Consider the following 25012-nt stretch of genomic DNA (forward strand, 5'->3'; position numbering starts at 1 on the left):
GTTCCATGCCTTGATCGCTTCTCAGGCGTAATATGTACCATTAAGAAAAAGTTAACAGCCTTCTACCATAAATAGCCTGGAATAGCTCACTTCTTAAAGAAAAAATTTGTTTTTAATTAAAGAAAAAGCAACCTCCTGAGGATACCTTCTTGCTCCCAGCTGCAAGTTGTATGCCAACTTGTATGCAAGTTGTATGCCAGGTAGTATCTGCCTGGCAAAAAGAAAATCTGTGGAGCCTGAACCAGTCTATTGTTGCTAAAGACGAGTCCTCAGAGCAATTTATTGGGTCAAAGTTGTAAATACAATGATTTCAGCTGAATTCAGTTTACCGTATATACACTATAAGGTATTCTTTCTATGTGCTTGATTTGCCCATGGAAACTGAAGGTGTTCTAACTCAACAGATTTTGCTTTGAAAGAAAGATTATGTTTTCAGAATAAATATTCCTCTGAAACCAATGCAAGCCAAGGAAAGCCTTCTATATTTATAGTTAACTGCTTCAAGGGATTGAAATTCATCTCGTGGTAGATGTAGAGTTTTATGGTAGAGACGAAGCATGTTTTATAGCAAATATAACTGGAGTCATATTAACCAAAATCATCCCTGGTCCCCTCTCAAGATTCTAAGTCCCAGCAGGTTGCATTTCATTAACTAAACCAAGATCAGGTGCTCAAGACTTCAGCTGCCAAGAACTGGGAAAGCCAATGCCTGCCCCTTGCAGCTTCTGCAGCAGAATATGCGGTTCTATCCTCCCACAAAGATTCCAAGAGGGAAAATTAACCTCGAACAGGGTAGTTCTTTAGATGATTCCATGAAGTAAAAAAGCAGCAACCTACCCATTTCACTTGTAGGCAGCATTTTAGACCTTTTAAAGTCTATTTTTCATTTCTAAAATTAACTTGCTGAAGCTTCAAAACCAACTCTGAGAAGTAAACAGCATTGATAAAAGATATAAGAGGAATGAGACTCCATAAAGGGGGGCGAAGGGCCCAAGGTAGCAGAGTTAGTAAAAAACAAAGACTTAGCTTTCATTTCTAGCACACCAGGCAAGATTCATAGGCATACCTGAAGAATGTGCTCACTGATCAAATAAGTTTTGGAATCACAATGTAGTGTATGTCCCTTGAAGAGTTACAACTTACGGTATACAATTTATTACAGTCTACGTTTAACCAGTGATCTCATTTCCTTTCAATATGGCCCAGAATTATGGCTCTGTGAAATTAATTTTGAAAACTTCTGCTCTGCTCTTATCTGAGAGGTCACATTTACAAATTATTCATGAACTGCTTACAAACTGGTCCATTTTGGTCAAGTATTTTTACATCTGACTAGGCAGAACTGGGTGTTTTTTTATCACTAAGTATTCAATAAATATTACATGATTGGTTGAAGTAGTGTTGTCATGGTTCCCCTGGATATATTTTCCAGCAAACTCTGAACACCTTTCACCATTTTTTAATATTAAAAATCACTGACCCAAATATTCCATCATTTTAGTACAAGAATTTTAATTTTAGACTTTATACCCATAATAATGCCTGCATTTGTTCCATTTGGTAGGAAACAGATTTTTTGAGAAGATATTGCCAGAATTTATGTTTATTTCCTAAGTGCTTCCCAACATTAAAGAGACACTTCTGAATTTCCACCTACTACTGTCAACCATAGCTGACTTTACTGGTTAATGTCTATTATATAAGTTGTCCTCAATTTTTTATACCTTACATATCACCTTCCTCAAAAAACACTGGTCCTCATGAGAGAAACAAACAAAACAATAGTTTGTTTCTAAGAATGAAATCCACAGACTCCATCAGTCAGAGTTTCTCCAAGAAAACAGAATAGGAGATATAGAGATTGATAAAATTGACTTACACAATCGTGGAGCTGGGAAGTCCAAAGTCCGCAAGGCAGGCCAACAGCCTGGAAACTCACGCACGTTACAGTCTTGACAGAGAATTCTCCTCTGCGAAACCTCAGTCTTTGCTTTTTTTTTTTTTTTTTTTGTTATACGTGGGCCTCTCACTGTTGTGGCCTCTCCCGTTGCGGAGCACAGGCTCCGGACGCGCAGGCTCAGCGGCCATGGCTCACGGGCCCAGCCGCTCCGCGGCATGTGGGATCCTCCCGGACCGGGGCATGAACCCGTGTCCCCTGCATCGGCAGGCGGACTCTCAACCACTGCGCCACCAGGGAAGCCCTCAGTCTTTGCTTTTAAGGCCTTTGACTGATTGGCTGACGCCCACGCACATCATCAAGGATAATCTTTTTTACTTAAAATCAGCTGGTGGGAGAGTTAATCACATCTACAAAATACCTATAGAAACATCTAGACTAATGTATGACTACACAAAAAGGCATCATAGCCTAGCCAAGTTGACACCTTAAGTTTAACCATCACACAAGCCTTCTGTTATTTTTGTGCCCTTTGCAAGGTTTAAAGTCTCTCAAGTTGCAGTACTAACATCCTGTGTTTTTCTGGATGCCTAAGTCATCCCACAGGTGATTCTTAAACCATCACCTGGGAACCATCTCCTTAAGTGGTCTACACAGGATTAGTGTATTAATACCTAACTGGAAATTCTTGGAAAACAAAGCTTCTTTTCCTGGAGATTTAAATTTTAAAACATAAGGGAAAAGCTGTTCTATTATGTCAGTATGTAATATACTCTAATGAAGTGAGAATTTAATCAACTTAACTGTTTATTTCCATTTAGTGATAAATAGCTAAAAATAAACAACAAGGCTCAGAAGCTTCTCTTCTTAGGCCTCCCTTTTGTGTACCTCTCCCCACCACAGAAGTCTCATCCCCACTCCCTATAGACCAGTGATTCTCAAGCCTAGCTGCATATTAGAATCATCTGAAGAAGGGATCATCTGAAGGGAAACAAAACAGAACGGTGCCCAGGACCCCCCTCTCTGAGATTCAGATTTAATCAGTCTTGATGGAAGCTGCTAGCCAAGACTGCAAGTCACTGCTCCAGAAGTGTGGCACCTCACCCCACTTAGAAAAAGGAAAGCCTCTGAGATCAACCACTTAAGCACCAGTTGGCTAAATGACTGATTGTACCAGAGAAGGGAAAATTTCTAACGCTGCCTTATCTCAATCTGCTGTTGCATTTTGAAACTTCTGTCAAGTACAGAATGAAATTTTTGTCTCTCATTATAGAAAGCCCAGTCATAGATAATCAAGTCAAAAGATGGCCTTTCCCAGAAGCTATTTCATCCTTGTCCATTTCTTCCAGGATCTAAAGTACTCTTTTTCCCATTTGTCCAAGAAAGTACCTAATTGTTCTTTCCACCACACCCACTGCCACAAGACTCTTAGTTTCATAACTTAAGCTTTTTTGGCAAATTCTGGTCTACAGTCAATGATAGGACCTACTTACTCATCCATAGATCAGGGGTTGGAGGTTCCTATATTGCTTCTACCCCAGCAAGAAAGTTTCTAACAATGAATCCTGTGTCTGTGTCCTCACTCTTCAATTATCAGAAGCACAGATCTTTTTTTCAAATTAATTAATTAATTAATTATTTTTGGTTGCGTTGTTCTGTCCCTTGTATGTTGCGCCATGGATAGCCTCAGGAGGGCATGGCCATTTCAAATCAGAATCTTTACTGCCACCTTGTGGATGACAGGTATAAATGCAAATGGCTGTGCAGAGATCTATTCTAAAATCAGATATTAATAAAATTGATAGTATGTAATCACCTTAAACAAGCTTACAGCTCTATTTAGAACAACATGAAAAGCTTGGAGGCAAGCTAACAACATACAGAATTTTCAACTTTTATTCTCAGAGATTTTAACTGTGTCAATTTGGCAACTTTGTGCACGCACACCAAATGATCCATCTAAGTTTTTCATTTAGCTCCTTAGAATGTTTAAAATTTTGAGAAAAAAAGACCCATTTTATCTCTTAAAAGATAGCAGTAGTGATAAAGTATATCTTCTCAATATTAAACTCCTTCTAAGCTTAGGTTAAACGATGTTAAAAATAGTAAAATACTTCACTTTTTACATACTGTATTACTTTTCAAAGGACTTTCCTACATTTATTATCTCATCTAATCTTCATCACCATTACATGAAGCAGATAATCCAGGTCCTAATACATCTAATTTACAGATAAAATGGGTTCAGGGAGATGAGCACACTGATAACAAGCTAACAGCAAACACTGATCTAACAATAACGAACATTTACTAAGCACTTTCCTTAAATCAGGTAGGGCACATACTGCTCTGTAATTGTGCCACTTATCTATTGTTTGTAACGTGCCACCCTGAAAGAGCTTAGGACAATAATTAAATCATTAAATATGGTTACAAATCTGGGGATTGACCGGACTCAAAGTTTCTCATATAGTTACGGTCAGGCAATGGCTGGGGCTGGGACGATCTTGAAAGATTTTTCATTCATATAAGCTGGCATGAGCTGGAAGGAATCAAACAGCTGGGGTCTGGAATAATGGGATTCCTTGGGCATCTCTTTCTAGTGGTCTATTCAGGTGGTCTCCATACAGCAGCCTCAGGGCAGCCAGACTTTGCAAGTGGTGGCTGAAGATTCCCAGAGTGAGTTGCCCAAGATATGATGGCATATCTAATCAACCCTCAGAAATCAGGCAGCATCCTTTCTACCACATTCTATTCAACAGGCAGTGCAAAGATCCATCCAGTTTCAATGGGAGGTGAAATAGCCTGCATCTTTTCGTGTGTGTGTGATGAATAGAGTATCAAATAATTTGTAGACATTTTAAAACCACCATCTACACGTTAGTTTCATTGACCTCCATGAGGTAGGTACTACTATTATCCACATTTTACAGATGGAGAAGTTGAGGCACAAAGTGGTTAAATAACCCTCCCAAGGTCAACAACTAATTTACAGTGTTAGAATTGGAATCCAGATTGTTTGACTCCAGACGCTATACTATTAACCTATATACATACTCTACTGACATTGAAATTGGTAGCTGGATATACACTGGCAATACTGGGTATTTCACTATCAACTTTAATTATCGGGTTAAAAAAAAGTGGAAAACCCTATTTTATACTTCTCTTTATCCCATTTCCAAAAGGAAATAAGATCTAGCCAGGTTATGTTTTGCAGAATACATTACCTTTTAAATAGACATTTATTGAACATCTGGTCAGCATTTACAAAGGACACTCCCCATCGTCAGAGGAACTTCCATTCTAATAGGAAAGACAGGCATCTATACCCACAAACTAGGGAGGAAATGACACAAGCAAGAGAAAGGAATCACTGAAGTAGAGCTGAAAAGAAAACTGGTCAGTGGCAAGTCTCTAAATTTGAACATCAGCACAGGCTCTTGAAGGTGAGATGCTGCTCGCTGCTATTAAATCAGCTCCAGGGCAGGTTACCTTGTAATGTTCCTCACCCCATGCAAGAAGCATGCCATCTGTCATTTCTTCTCCTGCATCTCACCAGCCAAGTCAACTTTCCTGAAAATTCCAGCTGGGAATTGAAGTTCAGAAGGACAATGAGAATGATAGATCAGTCATCAGCCTCTAGTTGAAAAGTTACCATAAATTGCTTGGGTTTTGTTTGTTGTTTGTTTACCTTAGTGATAGGTGGAAAGATGACACATCAAATAATAGTAATTAAAATAAGTCATGCTAACAAATGTTGGAGAAGGTGTGGAGAAAAGTGAACCCTCCTACACTGTTGGTGAGAATGTAAGTTGCTACAGCTACTGTGGAAAAGAATGGAGGTTTCTCAGAAAACTAAAAATAGAACTACCATATGATCCAGCAATTCCACTGCTGGACATATATCCAGACAAAACTATAATTCAAAAAGGACATGCACCCCTATGTTCATAGCAGCACTGTTCACAATAGCCAAGACATAGAAACAACCTAAATGTCCAGCAACAGATGAATGGATAAAGAAGATGTGGTACAGAGGACCTTCAAGATGGCAGAGGAGTAAGACATGGAGGTCACCTTCCTCCCCACAAATACATCAGAAATACAACTACATATGGAACAACTCCTGCACACTGGCAGAGGACCTCACACTTCCTAAAAGGGTCTTGGTGCTCCAGGCGGGGATCAGGCCTGAGCCTCTGAGATGGGAGAGCAGAGTTCAGGACACTGGACCACTGGAGACCTCCTGGCCCCATGTAATATAAATTGGTGAAAACTCTCCCAGAGATCTCCATCTCAATGCTAAGACCCAGCTCTGCTCAATGACCAGCAAGCTGCAGTGCCGGACACCCCATGCCAAACAACTAGCAAGACAGGAACACAACACCACCCATTCACAGAGAGCTGCCTAAAATCATACTAAGTTCACAGACAACCCAAAACAGACCAGTGGACGTGGTCCTGCCCACCAGAAAGACAAGATCCAGACTCATCCACCAGAACACAGGCACCAGTCCCCTCCACCAGCAAGCCTACACAACCCTCTGAACCAACCTTACCCGCTGGGGGCAGACACCAAAAACAATGGGAACTACGAACCTGCAGGCTGTGAAAAGGAGACCCCAAAAGCAGTAAGTTAAGCAAAATGACAAGACAGAGAAATATGCAGCAGATGAAGGAGCAAGGTAAAAACCCACCAGACAAAACAAATGAAGAGGAAATAGGCATTCTGCCTGAAAAAGAATTCAGAAAAATGATAGTAAAGGTGATCCAAAATATTGGAAATAGAATGGAGAAAATACAAGAAACATTTAACAAGGACCTAGAAGAACTAAAAAGCAAACAAACAATGATGAACAAAACAATAAATGAAATTAAAAATTCTCTAGAAGGAACCAATAGCAGAATAACTGACGCAAAAGAACAGATAAGTGACCTGGAAGATAAAATAGTGGAAATAACTACCACAGAGCAGAATGAAGTAAAAAGAATGAAAGAAATTGAGGACAGTCTCACAGACCTCTGGGACAATATTAAACACATGAACATTCGAATTGTAGGGGTCCAGAAGAAGAAGAGAAAAAGAAAGGGGCTGAGAAAATATTGGAAGAGATTATAGTTGAAAATTTCCCTAATATGGGAAAGTCAATCAAGTCCAGGAAGTGCAGAGAGTGCCATACAGGATAAATCCAAGGAGAAACAGGCCAAAGCACATATTAATCACACTATCAAAAATTAAATACAAACAAAAAATATTAAAAGCAGCAAGGGAAAGGCAACAAATAACATACAAGGGAATCCCCATAGGAATCCCCATAGGTTAACAACTGAGTTTTCAGCAGAAACTCTACAAGCCAGAAAGGAGTGGCAGGACATATTTAAAGTGATGGAAGGGAAAAATCTACAACCAAGATGACTCTACCCAGCAAGGATCTCATTCACATTTGATGGAGAAATTAAAACCTTTACAGACAAACAAAAGTTAAGAGAACTCAGCATGACCAAACCAGCTTTATAACAAATGCTAAAGGAACTTCTCTAGGCAGAAAACACAAGAGAAGGAAAAGACCTACAAAAACAAACCCAAAACAATTAAGAAAATGGTAACAGGAACATACATATTGATAATTACTTTAAATGTAAATGGATTAAACACTCCAACCAAAAGACATAGACTGTCTGAATGGATACAAAAACAAGACCCATATATATGCTGTCTACAAGACACCCAGTGCAGACCTAGGGACACATACAGACTGAAAGTGAGGGGATGGAAAAAGGTATTCGATGTAAATGGAAATCAAAAGAAAGCTGGAGTAGCAATTCTCATATCAGACAAAACAGACTTGAAAATAAAGACTATTACAGGAGACAAAGAAGGACACTACATAATGATCAAGGGATCAATTCAAGAAGAAGATACAATTGAAAATATTTTTGCACCCCACATAGGAGCACCTCAATACATAAGGCAAATGGTAACAGCCATAAAAGGGGAAATTGACAGTAACACAATCATAGTAGGGGAGTTTAACACCCCACTTTCACCAAAAGACAGATCAACCAAAATAAAAATACTTATTTAAAACACAAGTTTTAAATGATATATTAAACAGGGTGGGCTTAATTGATATTTATAGGACATTCCATCCAAAAACAACAGAATACACTTTCTTCTCAAGTACTCATGGAACATTCTCCAGGATAGATCATATCTTGGGTCACAAATCAAGCCTTGGTAAATTTAAGAAAATTGAAATCGTAAAATTTTGACCATAACACTATGAGACAAGATATCAATTACAGGGAAAAAAACTGTAAAAAATAAAAACACATGGAGGCTAAACAATATGCTACTAAATAACCAAGAGACCACTGAAGAAATCAAAGAGGAAATCAAAAACTATCTAGAAACAAAATGACAATGAAAACACGATGGCCCAAAACCTATGGGCTGCAGCAAAAGCAGTTCTATGAGGGAAGTTTATAGCAATACAATCCTACCTCAGGAAACAAGAAACACCTCAAATAAACAACCTAACCTTACACCTAAAGCAACCAGAGAAAGAAGAACAAAAAACCCCAAAGTTAGCAGAAGGAATGAAATCATAAAGATGAGATCAGAAATAAATTAAAAAGAAATGAAGGAAACGATAACAAAGATCAATAAAACTAAAAGCTGGTTTTCGAGAAGATTAAAAAAATTGATAAACCATTAGCCACACTCTAGAAAAAAAGGGAGAAGACTCAAATCAACAGAATTAGAAATGAAAAAGGAGAAGTAACAACTGACACTGCAGAAGTACAAAGGATCATGAGAGATGACTACAAGTAACTATATGCCAAAAAAATGGACAACCTGGAAGAAATGGACAAATTCTTAGAAATGTATAACTTTCCAAGACTGAACCAGGAAGAAACAGAAAATATGAACAGACCAATCAAAAGTAATGAAATTGAAACTGTGATTTAAAATTTCCAACAAACAAAAGTCCAGGACCAGATGGCTTCACAGGTGCATTGTGTCAAACATTTAGAGAAGAGCTAACACCTAACTTTCTCGAACTCTTCCAAAATATAGCAGAGGGACGAACACTCCCAAACTCATTCTACAAGGCCGCCATCACGCTGACACCAAAATCAGACAGACATGTCACAAAAAACCCTACAGCCCAATATCATAGTTGCAAAAATCCTCAACAAAATACTAGCAAACAGAATCCAACAGCACATTAAAAGGATCATACACCATGATCAAGTGGGGTTTATCCCAGGAATGCAAGGCGTCTTCAATATATGCAAATCAATCAACGTGATAAACCATATTAACAAACTGAAGGAGAAAAACCATATGATAATAGATGCAGAAAAAACTTTCAACAAAATTCAACACCCATTTATGATAAAAACTCTCCAGAAAGTAGGCAAAGAGCGAACTTACCTCAACATAATAAAGGCCATATATGACAAACCCACAGCCAACATCGTTCTCAATGGTGAAAAACTGAAACCATTTCCACTAAGATCAGGAACAAGACAAGGTTGTCCACTCTCACCACTATTATTCAACATAGTTTTGGAAATTTTAGCCACAGCGATCAGAGACAAAAAAGAAATAAAATGAATCCAAATCAGAAAAGAAGTAAAACTGTCACTGTTTGCAGATGACATGATACTTACTATACATAGAGAATCCTAAAGATACTACCAGAAAACTACTAGAGCTAATCTACGAATTTGGTAAAGTAGGAGGATACAAAATTAATGCACAGAATGTCTTGCATTCCTATACACTAATGATGAAAAATCTGAAAGAGAAATGAAGGAAACACCCCTATTTACTATTGCAACAAAGAATAAAACCTAGAAATAAACCTACCTAAGGAGACAAAAGACCCATATGCATAAAACTATAAGACTATGATGAAAGAAACTGATGAAAGAAAGTAAAGATGATACAAACAGACGGAGAGATATACCATGTACTTGGATTGGAAGAATCAACATTGTGAAAATGACTGTACTACCCAAAGCAATCTACGGATTCAATGCAATCCCCATCAAACTACCAATGGCATTTTTCATAGAACTAGAGCAAAAAATTTCACAATGTTTATGGAAACACGAAAGACCCCAAAGAGCCTAAGCAATCTTGAGAAAGAAAAACAGAGCAGGAGGAATCAGCCTCCTGGACTTCAGACTATACTACAAAGCTACAGTAATCAAGACAGTATGGTACTGGCACAAAAACAGAAATATAAATCAATGGAACAGGATAGAAAGCCCAGAGGTAAACCCATGCACATATCATCACCTTATCTTTGATAAAGGAGGCAATAATATACAATGGAGAAAAGACAGCCTCTTCAATAACTGGTGCTGGGAAAACTGGACAGGTACATGTAAAAGAATGAAATTAGAATACTCCTTAACACCATCCACAAAAATAAACTCAAAATGGATTAAAGACCTAAATGTAAGGCCAGACACTATCAAACTCTTAGAGGAAAACATAGGCAGAACACTCTATGACATATATCACAGCAAGACCCTTTTTGACCCACCTCCTAGAGAAATGGAAATAAAAACAAAAATAAACAAATGGGACCTAATGAAACTTAAAAGCTTCTGCACAGCAAAGGAAACCATAATCAAAACAAAATGACAACACTCAGAATGGGAGAAAATATTTGCAATTGAAGCAACTGACAAAGGATTAATCTCTAAAATTTATAAGCAGCAGCTGAATATCAAAAAAACAAACAACCCAATCCAAAAATGGGCAGAAGACCTAAATAGACATTTCTCCAAAGTTATACAGATTGCCAACAAACAAATGAAAGGATGCTCAACATCACTAATCATTAGAGAAATGCAAATTAAAACTACCATGAGGTATCACCTCACACCGGTCAGAATGGCCATCATCAAAAAATCTAGAAACAATAAATGCTGGAGAGGGTGTGGAGAAAAGGGAACACTCTTGCACTGTTGGTGGGAATGTAAATTGATACAGCCACTATGGAGAACACTACGGAAGTTCCTTAAAGAACTAAAAATAAAACTACCATACGATCCAGCAATCCCACTACTGGGCATATACCCTGAAGAATCCATAATTCAAAAAGAGTCATGTCCCACAATATTCACTGCAACACTATTTACATTAGCTAGGACATAGAGGCAACATAAATGTCCACTGACAGATGAATGGATAAAGAAGGTGTGGCACATATATACAATAGAATATTACTCAACCATACAAAGAATGAAATTGAGTTATTTGTAGTGAGGTGGATGGATTTAGAGTCTGTCATACAGAGTGAAGTAAGTCAGAAAGAGAAAAATAAATACCGTATGCTAACACATATAGGCGGAATTAAAAAAAAAAGGTTCTAAAAAACCTAGTGGTAGGACAGGAATAAAGATGCAGACATAGAGAATGGACTTGAGGACATGGGGAGGGGGAAGGGTAAGCTGGGACAAAGTGAGAGCATGGCATGGGCATATATACACTACCAGATGTAAAATAGATAGCTAGTGGGAAGCAGTCACATAGCACAGGGAGATCAGCTCAGTGCTTTGTGACCACCTAGAGGGGTGGGTTAGGGGATAGGGATGGTGGGAGGGAGATGCAAGAGGGAGGGGATATGGGGATATATGTATACATATAGCTGATCCACTTTGCTATACAGCAGCAACTAACACAACAACGTAAAGCAATTATACTCCAATAAAGATGTCAAAAAAAAAGATGTAGTACATATATACAATGGAATACTACTCAGCCATAAAAAAGAATGAAATGATGCCATTTGCAGCAACATGGATGGAACTAGAGATTATTATACTAAGTGAAGTAAGTCAGACAGAGAAAGAAAAAGATCATGATATCACTTATATGTGGAATCTAAAATATGACATAAATGAACCTATCTATGAAACAGAATCAGAATCATGGAATAGAGAACAGACTGGTGGTTGCCAAGGGGGAGGGGGTTGGGGGAAGGATGGAGTGGGAAGTTAGGGTTAATAGATGTAAGCTTTTATATATAATGGATAAATAACAAAGTCCTACTGTATAGCACAGAGAACTATATTCAATATCATATGATAAACCATAATGGGAAAGAATATAAAAAAGAATGCATATATATATATACACATACATATATATGCATTTATACATATATATGTATAACTGAATCACTTTGCTGTACAGCAGAAATTAACACAATATTATAAATCAACTATACTTCAATTTAAAAAATATTAAAACTTAAAAGAGAAATAAGTCATGCTGTCACATCTACAGTCAGGCTCTAGACAACCCACCTGGTTAAATAAAGAGGAGACAGAATACATCTTCCAAGTCCTTCAATATGCAGCTCTGGACTTTCTTTTGTACTTTTTACTTAATTCCCCTTTTCACTCAAATTCTCCTCAAGGTTTCCAGTGTCCTAATGACAGTGATAATAACATCTTATGTTTATGTATTTTTTGACTATTTTCAATGCATTTGTGTTTTTATTAGTACATTTGATGTTTATCCAGTCTCCAAATTGGGCTAAAAACCTTATGTTGGTTTAATTTAGTATTTTCTTTCCCAGAAACATTTGTTTTCTTAAAGAAATATACTGACTGAAATTAGAAGCCAAAGGACTCAATATATAACTCAAAATTTAGAAACACATGGATGGGAGAAAATATTTTAGAACAGTAGACTCTCCAGGAGACCAGATCGCAGCATGAGGACATGTCTTCTCTGCCCATTTTTGAGGCCAACAAATCCCATAGGGGTCTTACCCGTTCTTCCAAATTACCCCTGCCTTAAACAAAACCATCTCAGCTATGCTCCAGTGCAGTGCCCTGGAAAATGTAAGACACTGACCCAAATTCATAGAAATGTGTAAATAACTGAAACCACAGAGACTTTGTTAAAAACAAATTCTGTTAGGAAAGGAATGAGGCCAAAGCCCATTAATGGGGGTGAGATTCAAAATACTTAACAATTGATATGGCATAGGTCCTGACTAATCAGAACAGGACACTGAACAGTAAGAACAGATGATGGCCATGAACAACCAGCAACTGGCTCAGCCATATGGGATTGTGTGTGGGGGGTGTCTATCTATATATTCCCCAAGGGAATATTCAGATATTCAGATGGACCCCCCAATATGGCTGTTATTCAGGAATGGAATAGCTGAAGGAGTTAGGAAAAGCCTTGGAGAAGGAGAGGGGGCACCAAAAGATAGAATGAAAGAATCTAAGATAAATTTTACTCATTTGGAAAATTCTAAGATCGACATATTTGTCATTGTCATTGGCAGTGGCCATGCAGAATAGAACAAAACACTCCTAAGGTTGGGGAAATAATGTAAACAGAAGCCTAAGTCAAATGTAGACTTGCTGAGCAGAAACAAAATCATCAACATTTTTAAACATTAATTTCAATATCAATAATCTGAGAAGTCATTCATAGAATAAATTTAGATATTATAAAATTAGTCAGATGAAAATAAGTTAATATAAACTCAGAGTAAGGCCAAAAGTGCTAGAAACTTAACATAGAAGGGGAAAAAATGAGTTCTAATCTATAATAAGTTTTTCTCATCTGGTCTGTCATATATACGGCTCATTGTCATTCATATGTTCCCAGTTATGATACCTAATATACTCAAGCTAAATCGATAATTATACTCAGCTGTTACTCTAATTCTAATGGATTGTTTCTATATAAAAAGCAGAGAATTAAATTGTGAAGGATCATCAGTTTATTAACTCAAAAGACAGCAATGATGAAACCTGTGATTAATTTTGATTCAAATAAAATCAATACTCTCATCAATTGGCAATTATATAAAATCATTTATATAATTTTTCATTAGCACAGCTGCATTTTTAAATTGCTATTGCTCTAAGCATTTCAATCGTTATATAATGCAAACATTGAGGAAATTTTTTCTGACACGTTAAAAATTTAAAAATAGCACCGTTGGGACCTCCTTGGTGGCACAGTGGTCAAGAATGTGCCTGCCAATGCAGGGGATACAGGTTCGATCCCTGGTACAGGAAGGTCCCACATGCCGCGGAGCAACTAAGCCCGTGTGCCACAACTACTGAGCCTGCGCTCTAGAGCCCACGAGTCACAACTACTGAGCCCATATGCCACAGCTACTGAAGACCGCGCGTCTAGAGCTCGCACTCCACAACAAGAGAAGCCACTGCAATGAGAAGCCCGCGCACTGCAACGAAGAGTAGCCCCCTCTTGTTGCAACTAGAGAAAGTCCGCGAGCAGCAACGAAGACATAACGCAGCCAAAAATAAATAAATTAATTAATTTTTAAAAATTTTAAAATAAATAAAATTTTTTTAAAAATAAATAAAAAATAAAACAGCACCGTTATTGCCAAAAATTTAGCATCCATCACTGTTCCTGAAAATAGATCTTCCAGAGCTTTCTTCTATTTCTTAGCTATTTTTGAAAAACAACCATGAAGCCAGGGTGTGCTATGGTTTAAATACTGAACTAAGAAAAAGAGACTGTTCTCTCAGGACCACCTGTCCGTGAAACCAGTTGCTGCCTCCACCCCTCTGCTTAAATTGATGGATTGTATAAAGGAAACACCAGACAAAGAACCAGACTTCTACCCAGAAACTCAGGCTATCAGAGCCCATTACCCACAAGATCTCCATGCCTTCGTTTGTGCTCCAAGTGCAATGAGGCCATCACTAGTCACCATTCATCTACTTCATAAGCATTTGAGCGCAGGAAGGATGATAAATGACCAGTCATTTGAACTCCACTCTCTGTCTGACTTGCGTACCTATGAGATTTGAGCCTTTTCTGCTACTTTATATGAAATACGGTACTGTTGACCCCTCCCAATCAGAGGTTGATTTGTGCAACTGCTGGTTCAGAGCATAATCTTTCCAATATAGGAACAAGGTCTATACCTTGCCCTCTTCACCCTCCCCTTCTTAATGAAAGATTCATCTTACCCATGGAATAAAATGCTAAGAACATCAGTGATGTGGAATTTTCAGAATTGAGCACTTTTTTCCATATACAGATAAGTAAACACATAATTTGATTTTAAAACTGGTCATAACACAACCTCAAAACAACTGTACTATCCACACTTAGTGAGGTTTTGTTAAAAGGTGGCCTGTTTCCCCAGTCATCATCCACATACTTCCCAGCCTTGTTTTAAGTCATTCCATTCTCATTTAATAGCTGGGCTGAGAAAGAGGGAACTTGTGATTCTTATCTGCACTATCAAGTAGAACAGAAAGAAAAGGGATTTGCGGGGAGATGTCTTTCTTCTCAACATACACAGTTCATTTTATTCCTCAGACAGAAAGCTCTACCTTATACTGTGTGAAGCAACAACTATGTCTCTTTAGAATTTAAATGAAAGGAATTCTATTTTTTTCTTCAAAGCCTGAAAGCAACACTAGTTCTTGACCAGGACCTCCCTTAGACCTGGTACACAAAGCACCAGCTCTGGGCATCACACCTTAAGGTATCCTGTTCTAGCCTTCATCCAGCCAGGACCCTCCCCATGGAGCCAGACATCCAAGGGGCCAAAGGGATAAGCCCACCCAATAATCCATTTCTCCTCCTTCCAGACCTCACTCTAGGACCCAGGGTGCCAGAATTCCTTGCAGAATTCCAGCACCTGCACAGGTCTCCAGGCAGACCACACTGTCAGCAGGCCAAGAAGCAGCTGTTTACAGAAGATGCGGACATGGTTTAGACACGTGGGCCAAGGTCTGCACATGCGTGTAAATGAGATCATCAGAGAGCTGGACAGATTCGAACTGGGAAGGAAACAGGGACAGGCCATGGGCTGGAGGCTGGCTTTCTACATTCTGCCAAATTCTAGTACAGAGTTTGGAGGCATCTAAGGATTTTAAACTTAAACCTAGATTTTCAGGTTGTTATGAAGGTATATTTATTTGACAAGCGAGGAGGATAGAACATACTTTATTTATTTAACAGCTTGTCAGCTTGATTTCAAATATTTTGACATATGCAATGTGGACCTCCATTTGGACTCTTACACCTGGGCCTGCAGTTTCAGGTCAGGTCTGTATTTTGCAGGTACTAAGTGTAATGTGTGGGAATGTGCATAACCAGATATTAGGACATAATACAAATAATAAACAGTATAATAACATACAAAGAGTTAAACAGAATAAAATAGAAATCCAGATATACATGGAAACTTAAAACACGATAGTAATGGCACCAGAAATCAATGTGAAAAGGTTGGATTATTTTGGATGGTGTAGAATTTTTTAATTATGTAGAAAAATTGAATTGAAACCCTATCAAACAGCACATGCGAAGTAGACTATAAAAAAGACTTTAAAGTAAGAGATAATTCTCTGGAGTTAATAAAAAATGTAGGTAAATATATTTGTAACATGGAATCAGGAACTACCTAATAAAAATTCAAAAAAGACAAATCATAGGCAAAATGTTGATGTTACAGAGTTCTGTTCAACAAAGGATACCACGGTAAATTTCACAGCCATACGCAGATAAAGAATATATTTGCAAATCTAAAACCAGCAAGGCATTAAAATTTAGAAAATATAACAAAATCCACAAAGAAAAGAATAAAAATGTATCAATCAAATGAATAGGTGAGGCACAGGGAATTTTTAGGGTGGTAAAACTATTCTGTATGATACTGTAGTGGTGAATAAATGACATACATTTTTCAAAACCCATAAAAATGTACAAAACACAAATAGTGAACCTTAATGTATGCAATTCTAAATCTTCACCTAGGAGGGCGAGGATCCCAGGAAAGAATACAGACTGTGACAAGAGAATCTAACCATATTACACATGTATCAAACAACTTCACTGAAGGGATAGAGGGAGAAGATATCAACCTACATAACCTGAGAAATGAATGAAGTCTGTAGGACTAAAGGCAAAAGGAATTTCACATAAACACTGTATTCCAGTTGATAAAGTTATTTCCCATGGGGATACAAGTTAACAATTCTGATATTGCTATACATGTATTCTGGAAGTGAACAATTAAGTGGATGGAGGTTAGTAGGAGCCAGGTCTCTCACTGTTGGAGGGGAAGTTTACAAATAAGTGAGGGGGGAGGCAGAAATGATCAGTGCGGTAATGGATTAGAGTTGAAGATACCAGTAAGATTCATGTTTAATTTAAGGCAGATACAGATGGCCACACACAGAAATATTTATACACGTGTGTCTATACAGGGGTTAGTTTACACACATATATTTGCTTGCTCTGTCACCTGAGAAGGCCTAAAGGAAACAACAGTCCAGGAGCAATTGAACACACTTAGCACCCAGATCCTTGTTTCTAATGCCATTCTCCAATAAAGGGATCTCAGAATTCTTGGAGAACTGACTATTCTAGGACTGGGGAGGAAATATTAAAAATCAGCCTGGAGACCCTTGTAGTGCTAGGAAGAATGAAAGTGCTCAAAAAAAGGAAAAAAGAAAAAACACAAAGGTTGGGGTAAGTCCAAGGGACACAGGAGCCAATGTAAAGAGTTTACAGTGGTGAAGTCTGGAACAAAATAGATATAGTGGTATTGGATTATAACCCAAAGTGTAAAATAAGTGTCCATAAATTAGTCCATACTAATATAAATAAATGATTGCACAAATTAACAAATAAGAGAGAAGAAATAAAACTCCCCTGCAAAAGCATTTCAAATAAGTTATGTAGATGCTCCTTCCTTAAGTACGGACTTTGCATAGTGAATTCCTTTCAAAAAGTACAATATGGAAAAAGAAGGGGAAAAATAAACTTCACAGTGGAGAAGCCTGAAAAACACTCTTCAGCCAGGTGATCAAAGTCAACATCAACCGTGATAAATTGTGTAGATAGTGTGTACCCTTGATGTGATGGGATGAAAATGAAATTTTACCTCTGGTGTCTTCCTCTTAAAAATTCGTAAATTCAATTTATTAATGAGAAAAACATCAAATAAGTACCAATTAAGGGACATTCTACAAAATACCTGGACCAGTACTCCTCAGAATTTTCAAGGTCATCAAAAACAAGAAAAGTCTGAGAAACCATCACAGCCTATGGAGATATGAAGACGGAGTGTAACGTGGTGCCCTGTATGGGATCCTGGACCAGGAAAAGTATGTTAGGTGAAAACTAAGGAAGTCTGAATAAACTATGGTTCATTAATTGCAACAAATGTAACATACTAATGTAAGATGTTATTAGGGGAAACTCTATGGGGGTGGGGGAGGGAATACGGAAACTGTACTATCGGCTCAATTTTTCTCTAAATCTAAAACTCTTCTAAAGAATAAAGCCTATTAATAAAAGTGTGGTTTATTGGTGAGGAAGCCCAAAAGGCTTACAAGCATATAAAGAGACAGTCAAACTCATTAGTTGTCAAAGAAATGCTAATTAAAACAGTAGTGAGATATCACTTTACCTCTGTGAGACTGAATGAACTTGGAAAACTGGATAATGCAGGCTTTGGAGATTTGCAGATAAAGGAACCCTCAGTGCACTGCTGGTTGGAGTGCAGCCTGGTGTATGTGTTCTAAGAGGCCATTAGTCACTTACATATAGGTACAAACTCTGACTCCATATTCTGTTCCAGGAAATAGATAGATAGATCAATAGATAGATCAATCGATTGATTGATTGATAGATAGATCTCACATGGGTGCCTAAGAGAATATGTAGAAGGATACTGTTGTGGAAACAGAGTCAAAAAAAAACTGGATATCCAGCCCTAGCCTAGAAGAATAAACAGGTAGAACATGAGGGATGCACCCCGTGGAATATTACACAGATGTTAGAAATATCAGAAGATGTACATATAGCAATGTGCATGGATCTTAAAATCACAGTGCTGACAAAAAATACAAGAAATGCAATGACGTTTTTACACGTTACCATCTACATAAATTTAAAATGCATACATACAAAACAAAATTTTGTATTTAACAAGAACAGACACAATGAAAGTATACATAGGAAGCACATAGAATGGTTACTTATAGGCAAAGGGACATGTGGTATGAGGAATGGGGATAAATTAAATAAGAGCTGGGCCTTACATGAACCAAAGAAGAGAACATGCATTAACTGAACTAAAGAAGAGAACATGCATTAGTTAATGATTATCATTAACTAACCTTCTGCACTTGAGATCCAACAAGAAAGAAAAAATATTCTAGCTCAGATATGGAAATGAGGTCTAAAATCTCAAAATGTTATGCCAGGACTTTATCACTCCTACACACAATGTATAGTTCAGGTCCACACTGTCCCTGGCTTTGTCCAAGGCCTCTCCCATGGTCTATAACAATAGTTGAGGGAAATGGGGAGGATATGATGTGGTATCCCAAGGAATTCTCCAATGTAAATCATCCAGGGCTCCAATGTCCAGGTCTTCTGGGCCAGGCCCAACCTGTCATTAAGACATCATTCCCAGGGACCAGTTGTGCCTGTAGTCTCCTGCCCAGGGGCCAGTTAGCCAAGAACTAGGCCAGAACTTAGCATTGTCTGTATGCTGTTGAAGAGTAGCCTACATTGTCACTTACTCTTGTGATGTCAAGCAATTCAAACAATTACAGAGGAAAAAAAAGAAATAATCGTTCCAGCATTAGACTAATTTGCATCCTGCTGTGGTAGCCTAGCCCCCGCATAGTACAGAGCAGAGTCAAATTTAACACATCCACAGAAAACCCTGTTCTTTACAAGACATTGAAGAACTATTCTCCAAGGAACAGAATTAGTTCTAAATGGTTAGAATGGGGATTAGTTCAAGAGAAATGTTATGTGAGTCATGACCCCACTGAGCTAAGCTAGACTTAGATTACTTCAAGATCTCTAACTACAGCCCATTAATAAGAATTATTTTAATAGCTGAAAATTGTTTACTATGCCAGGCATTGTTCAAAACACTTTAACTGTGCTATCTCATATTCACACACTCACACAAAACACACACAGAAACCTCTATGAGATAGGTTCAATAATTATGCCAATCTTATAAATCAGAAAACTGACACATAGGGAGATTAAGTGACTTGGTGAAGGCTACCCATTAGTAAATTGTGGTGGAGCTGGGATTCAAAGCAGGGTAATATGACACAGAGCCCATGTACTCAACTTGTACACCACTGTCTCTGCCCCTTGGGTCTGGTAGTTTAGGAAGACCAAATTCTCCAAATTATGCCCAAAGGTATGATAGAAGAAGTTGTTCATGGTTTGGTCAGAAAGGCATTTTCTACCTATATATTCTAAAAGCCAGGCTCATTTAATATATTTTTGTCTGGATCCAAGGTTTTTTGTTTTTCTTTCTTCTTTATTTCCTTCCTTCCCTCCCTCCTTCCTCTCTCCCTCTTCCCCTCCCACCCTTCTCTCTCTTTCTTCTGTCGTTATAAAATTGCTGAAAATGAGGTGGAATTTTTATTAATGTGTCCAGCATACTGCAAAATTGAAGGTGACAACAAATAAGACATTTGATAGTGGCTTCCACCTATGAGAATGGCTTGGAGAAATTAGAAAAGAAGTAAAAATTTTTGTTAAATCTCCAATATTTCACATATAGACAAGATCATCCCCCAAAACACAAGAAATGCTTTTTCCTGGTAGAAGCCTGTGTTTCTCTCTCTCCTAGCTCCACTGTGTTTCAAAAGAACACCACTAAATAAACAGTTCTTAACTCCTCCAGATATTCAATACATTGTTTGAGGTAAAAGAATTGAAGAAACAAACTAGCAAATGTGAGGAAGAGAGAAGAATCCACCATTTTAAGTTATTGTCCATTTCAAGCATAGAGACAACAAACCGGTTCTTAAATATTTAAAAGTTTAACACGGTAGATCTTGTATGTTATCTGACATGCAAAATTAAGTTATCAAAAGTAGAAATAAAAATCTGTTTTTGAAATAAACATCATTGAAACTTATTACATAACTCCTCTACTGCTATGACTACAATAGCATAAAGTGTATTTTATATAATGTATGCTGTATACTCTATTATGTGTACTTTACTAAACTTTTTTTATTTTAGTAACTTTTTAAAAAACTGAGCAGGCAGTCTACTGTCATCCAGCAAACTTCTAGGCTATTATAAGTTATCAAGGGCCCAAGAAATGGAAACTTATTCTAATGTTAACCTTAGAAAAAAGATTATAGATACAGATGGAGGTACAGACATAGCCATAAAATATACAGATATGGAGATATAGATGAATATCCATATTACATACACCAGATTTTCCTTCTATTAATATAACTAAGAACTGACTGCCAAAATGGGAACTTGAATGACATTATATGCACTTAAAGCCTCACAATACTTCAAGCAAGTACTTTCATTCCGTATTCTGTGAATTGAAAGGAATCCTTCTTTCCCATTGGTGGAATACCAGAGAAAAAGAACACTAAATTGAAAGCAGAGAGACCAGAGCTTTATCCTAGTTTTGCCACCATCATATTGTGTGACCTTGGAGATTTCATTCAATCTCCCAAAACTCCCATCTGTAAAATGCTGACAATGGACTATATAACCTCTATAATTCTTTATTCACCCCATATTCTCTGACAACAGTATACTGTGTGTGTGTTTGTTGCTGCTCTATGCCCAACATCTGAAACTTTTTGAAAAAATTAATTACTCAGTTGACCCACTAGATGGTAGCAGATTCCTGGTATGATTGTAGTAGCCAATTCAACCTTCATAACACCGTGAATTCTAATATCAGAGTTAATGGGAGAACTTTGCCTTGGTCATCAAAAAACTGAGTTTTATTCAGTTCTGCCATTTATTACTAAGATCTTGGCCAAATGGGCCATTTGGGGTTTCTGATTACCTACCATTAAATCAAAGGGCATCTTCCAGATCTAAAACTGTGATGTGAATATCCTTACCATAGCAAGAACAAGATAATGTTAAACAGTAATGTCCTCTTTTTCTACCTTGAGCCGTTCAAACAGTTTGCATTTGACACAAAGAAAAATTCCATTTTCTATCCATGAGACCTTGGGCAATTAACAATATTTTTGTTTGCTTGTCTGTAAAATGGAGAAAATAAGAGTATCTCTAAGGGATGTTGTAATGAGTAAACAGATGTGACAAGTAAAGCAGCTAATAAATGTCAGTCATTTTTAGAAATTATTGTTTATTAATTATTATGTTTTATATTATTATGATTTTGTTCCATGGCATTTGGACTCCCTCAGACCATTATTCCTACCACCCCTCTCTCCTGATATTTGAAGGTATAAGCCAGTGACTTTAGGTTGACTCTTATTTATAGGTTCAGAGTCTACACAGAACAGCACACGGGTCCAGAGATACCTCATGGAATCCTCTTCAGTCTAAGTTGCTGCAAATAGTTCTAGGCCTTGGATCTGTAAGTCCTGAAGAAATCTAGGTGTTTTGCTTTAATCAATCCTCACTAAAACTCCTTGAAAGAGCCCTCAGGTCTGGAGTTGTAGCCTGTAGTCTTTTGGATTCCCCTTTAAAGAATGGGGACTCAACCTGAAGGCCTCCAGGTAAACATGGTGGACTTCCAATCTTAGCAAAGCACTACAAAGACTAGTAACTCTGAAAGATGCCTAACCTAGATTGCAGAAGCCAGTGTTTCTGGTTCCTTCTTGAACTGGCTCTGATGATTATTTATCACAATAATCAATTATATTGCTTCTAAATAAAAATATTGTATTACATATTGTGTGGCAAGAGTTACCATTTTCTCTTAGATATTTGTTTAAATTCTTGAAGACATAAAATACATGAAAAGGCCAAAGGTATCGAGTCAATGGAAACAAATAAAATTCCTAGGAGCCACTGTGCTTCTCTGACCTCACTAGCTATCATCACTTTGAAAACATTGGATGCTATAACCTAGCAGAATTAAAGCGCAAAGCAGAGCAAAAACTAGCTTTAGTTCCTAGTACGAACGATCCCTTTACCCACTCCACCTCTTTTTCCAAAGAAGCCTACACTGCAACAGATTTCTCTGGTTTTCTTTTTTCTTTCTTTCTTTTTTTTAAAAAAATAATTCAGTGTTTAGCACATATTTTATTTAGCAGGAACATAGGTGTATACTGATAACTTGTTCTGTGTAACAGGGTGAGTCCAGTCAAGATATCAGTGCCAACAGAGTGGTGAACCAGAGAACACGGCCTAGCAGGGCAAATGCCATGGAGGATGTAGCCCAGCCACTCAAGATCAGAACAGGTGATGAGAAAGCAGAACCAGAGATGAGCTGGGTCTAGAAATATCTAGCACCCTTTAGATACTGGCAGGGATGAGACAAGAACGTAAGACTTAGGAGAACTCCAAGATCTGAGGTTGCCAGGGGTGATGAAGAAACCAGAAAAAAAAAAACAAACCTGTGGTTTCCCCTTAAATGAGGCAGTATTAAGAATCTATCTGCTTCCAACACTGGTTCTTTATTCACTGTAGACTCCTCAGAGCCTTCAAAAAAGGCAAGCAAGACTAAACATTTCTTAAATGCATTATCTCACATTTAGAAAGAGTAATGAATACAAAATAGAATAAGAGGCAAAGAGAGAAAAGGCTGGCCTCCAATTATACTTTTTAGCTCAGGAAAAATTCTGCAGACACAGACCACACTGCACTGAGCTCATTGAGGGTAGAGGCTGAACCTGGCTTACCTGCTTTATCACTGGTGACTAATCTGGTGCTTGGCGTACCTGTGCTCTCAGTGAATGTTTGCCTTCATTACTGTTGTTGTCGATGATACAACCGAGTATATACTGAAAGCAAAAGCTTGTGATAATGTCCTGTTGAGACACTGAAGTGCAGAGTCATAAACTCCCTGATCTTTAGCCCTTTCCTGACTTTTAAGCTGAACGTATACATAAGCGTACAAAAGAATTCAACCACCCCAAACAAAAACTAAAGCCAGGATCTAGGCTTCCAAAGGATGTAAACTCCCTGCATGCCTAGTACAGTTGATGGCCTCTGGCACTCTGAATGCCATCCCCGCTAATGGTGAGTTCTTTAGAATTGCTTCATAAACATGGTACAATTGGCAGGAGGTCAGAAGATCTATAACCCATGCCTGGTCTTGGCATCTACCAGCTGTGTAACCTGGAGCAAGCCATTTAATTGGATTTTTTCATATGTTAAACTAACAGTCTAATTTCAGCAATAATAGTCCATTTCAGCAATATTATTCTGATTCTAAGCTGATCATGAAGAAGAGAAAATTGGATTCAGCAGGGCGAGCCAATGCTCCTGATCTTTATAAATTCCCACACAGTCTTTTACTCTCCATAATCCACATACTTTTCAGTGTGTGAACAACTAAACTGCTTACAGGAGATTTACTGATGACATAAACACAAGGAGGATTCCAGCAAATTACATGTAATCATCTTTCTGTGTGCTTTAGAGCAGTGTGAACTCTCACCATTTCAATATGCTCCTAAATTGGTTAACTAACAACCTAAAACAATTGTTTTGTTTTGTTTTTTATGTGGTACGCGGGCCTCTCACTGTTGTGGCCTCTCCCGTTGTGGAGCACAGGCTCCGGACGCGCAGGCTCAGCGGCCATGGCTCACGGGCCCAGCCGCTCCGCGGCATGTGGGATCTTCCCGGACCGGTGCACGAACCCGTGTCCCCTGCATCGGCAGGCAGACTCTCAACCACTGCGCCACCAGGGAAGCCCAAACAATTGTTTTTGAATACCTTAAAGTAAAGCTGTAAAAATATAGGCATCCTTATACTTTATCCTAGAACTCTTATAAGCAATGGTCTTCAAGGTTACTACAGATGTCACATGAAAATGATGACAAAATTAGCAAATGTGACAAATGAAGCCATCAGTGACTGGAAAAATAGGGCAATGGAGGTGGAATTCTATGATGCTCAGCTGGCACTCTTGTGACACTGAGTCTTATGGTAAACTGTGTCCCCGAGTTGAAAAGAACTCCAATCATTTAATATGTGGCCTTCAAGCCTGCCAGTATAGGGGGTGGGGTAGAGGGCAAGGGCAGAGGAAAATGAGTTCAGGAGCTGAGGCAGCTTTGGGTGAAGTTATGAAGAAGAAGATGTTTAGCTTCAATCTTCATATAACCTTC

At 38.0% G+C, this 25012-nt stretch overlaps 1 protein-coding gene across 1 annotated transcript in view; it reads left to right on the forward strand.

Annotated features, from left to right (window-relative positions):
* The window catches only part of GC (GC vitamin D binding protein), a gene marked incomplete at its 3' end in the record, with an annotated part of 58931 nt that extends 35752 nt beyond the window's left edge, over positions 1-23179 (forward strand). Inside the window, exon 12 of the mRNA XM_079710666.1 lies at positions 23033-23179. Within this exon, the coding sequence (XP_079566792.1) occupies positions 23033-23179 (147 nt within the window). The remainder of the gene's footprint in view (positions 1-23032) is intronic.
* Positions 23180-25012: the final 1833 nt, after the last annotated feature.

This window comes from Hyperoodon ampullatus (assembly GCF_949752795.1).
Source record: "Hyperoodon ampullatus genome assembly, chromosome: 1".
Classification (NCBI taxonomy): domain Eukaryota; kingdom Metazoa; phylum Chordata; class Mammalia; order Artiodactyla; family Ziphiidae; genus Hyperoodon; species Hyperoodon ampullatus.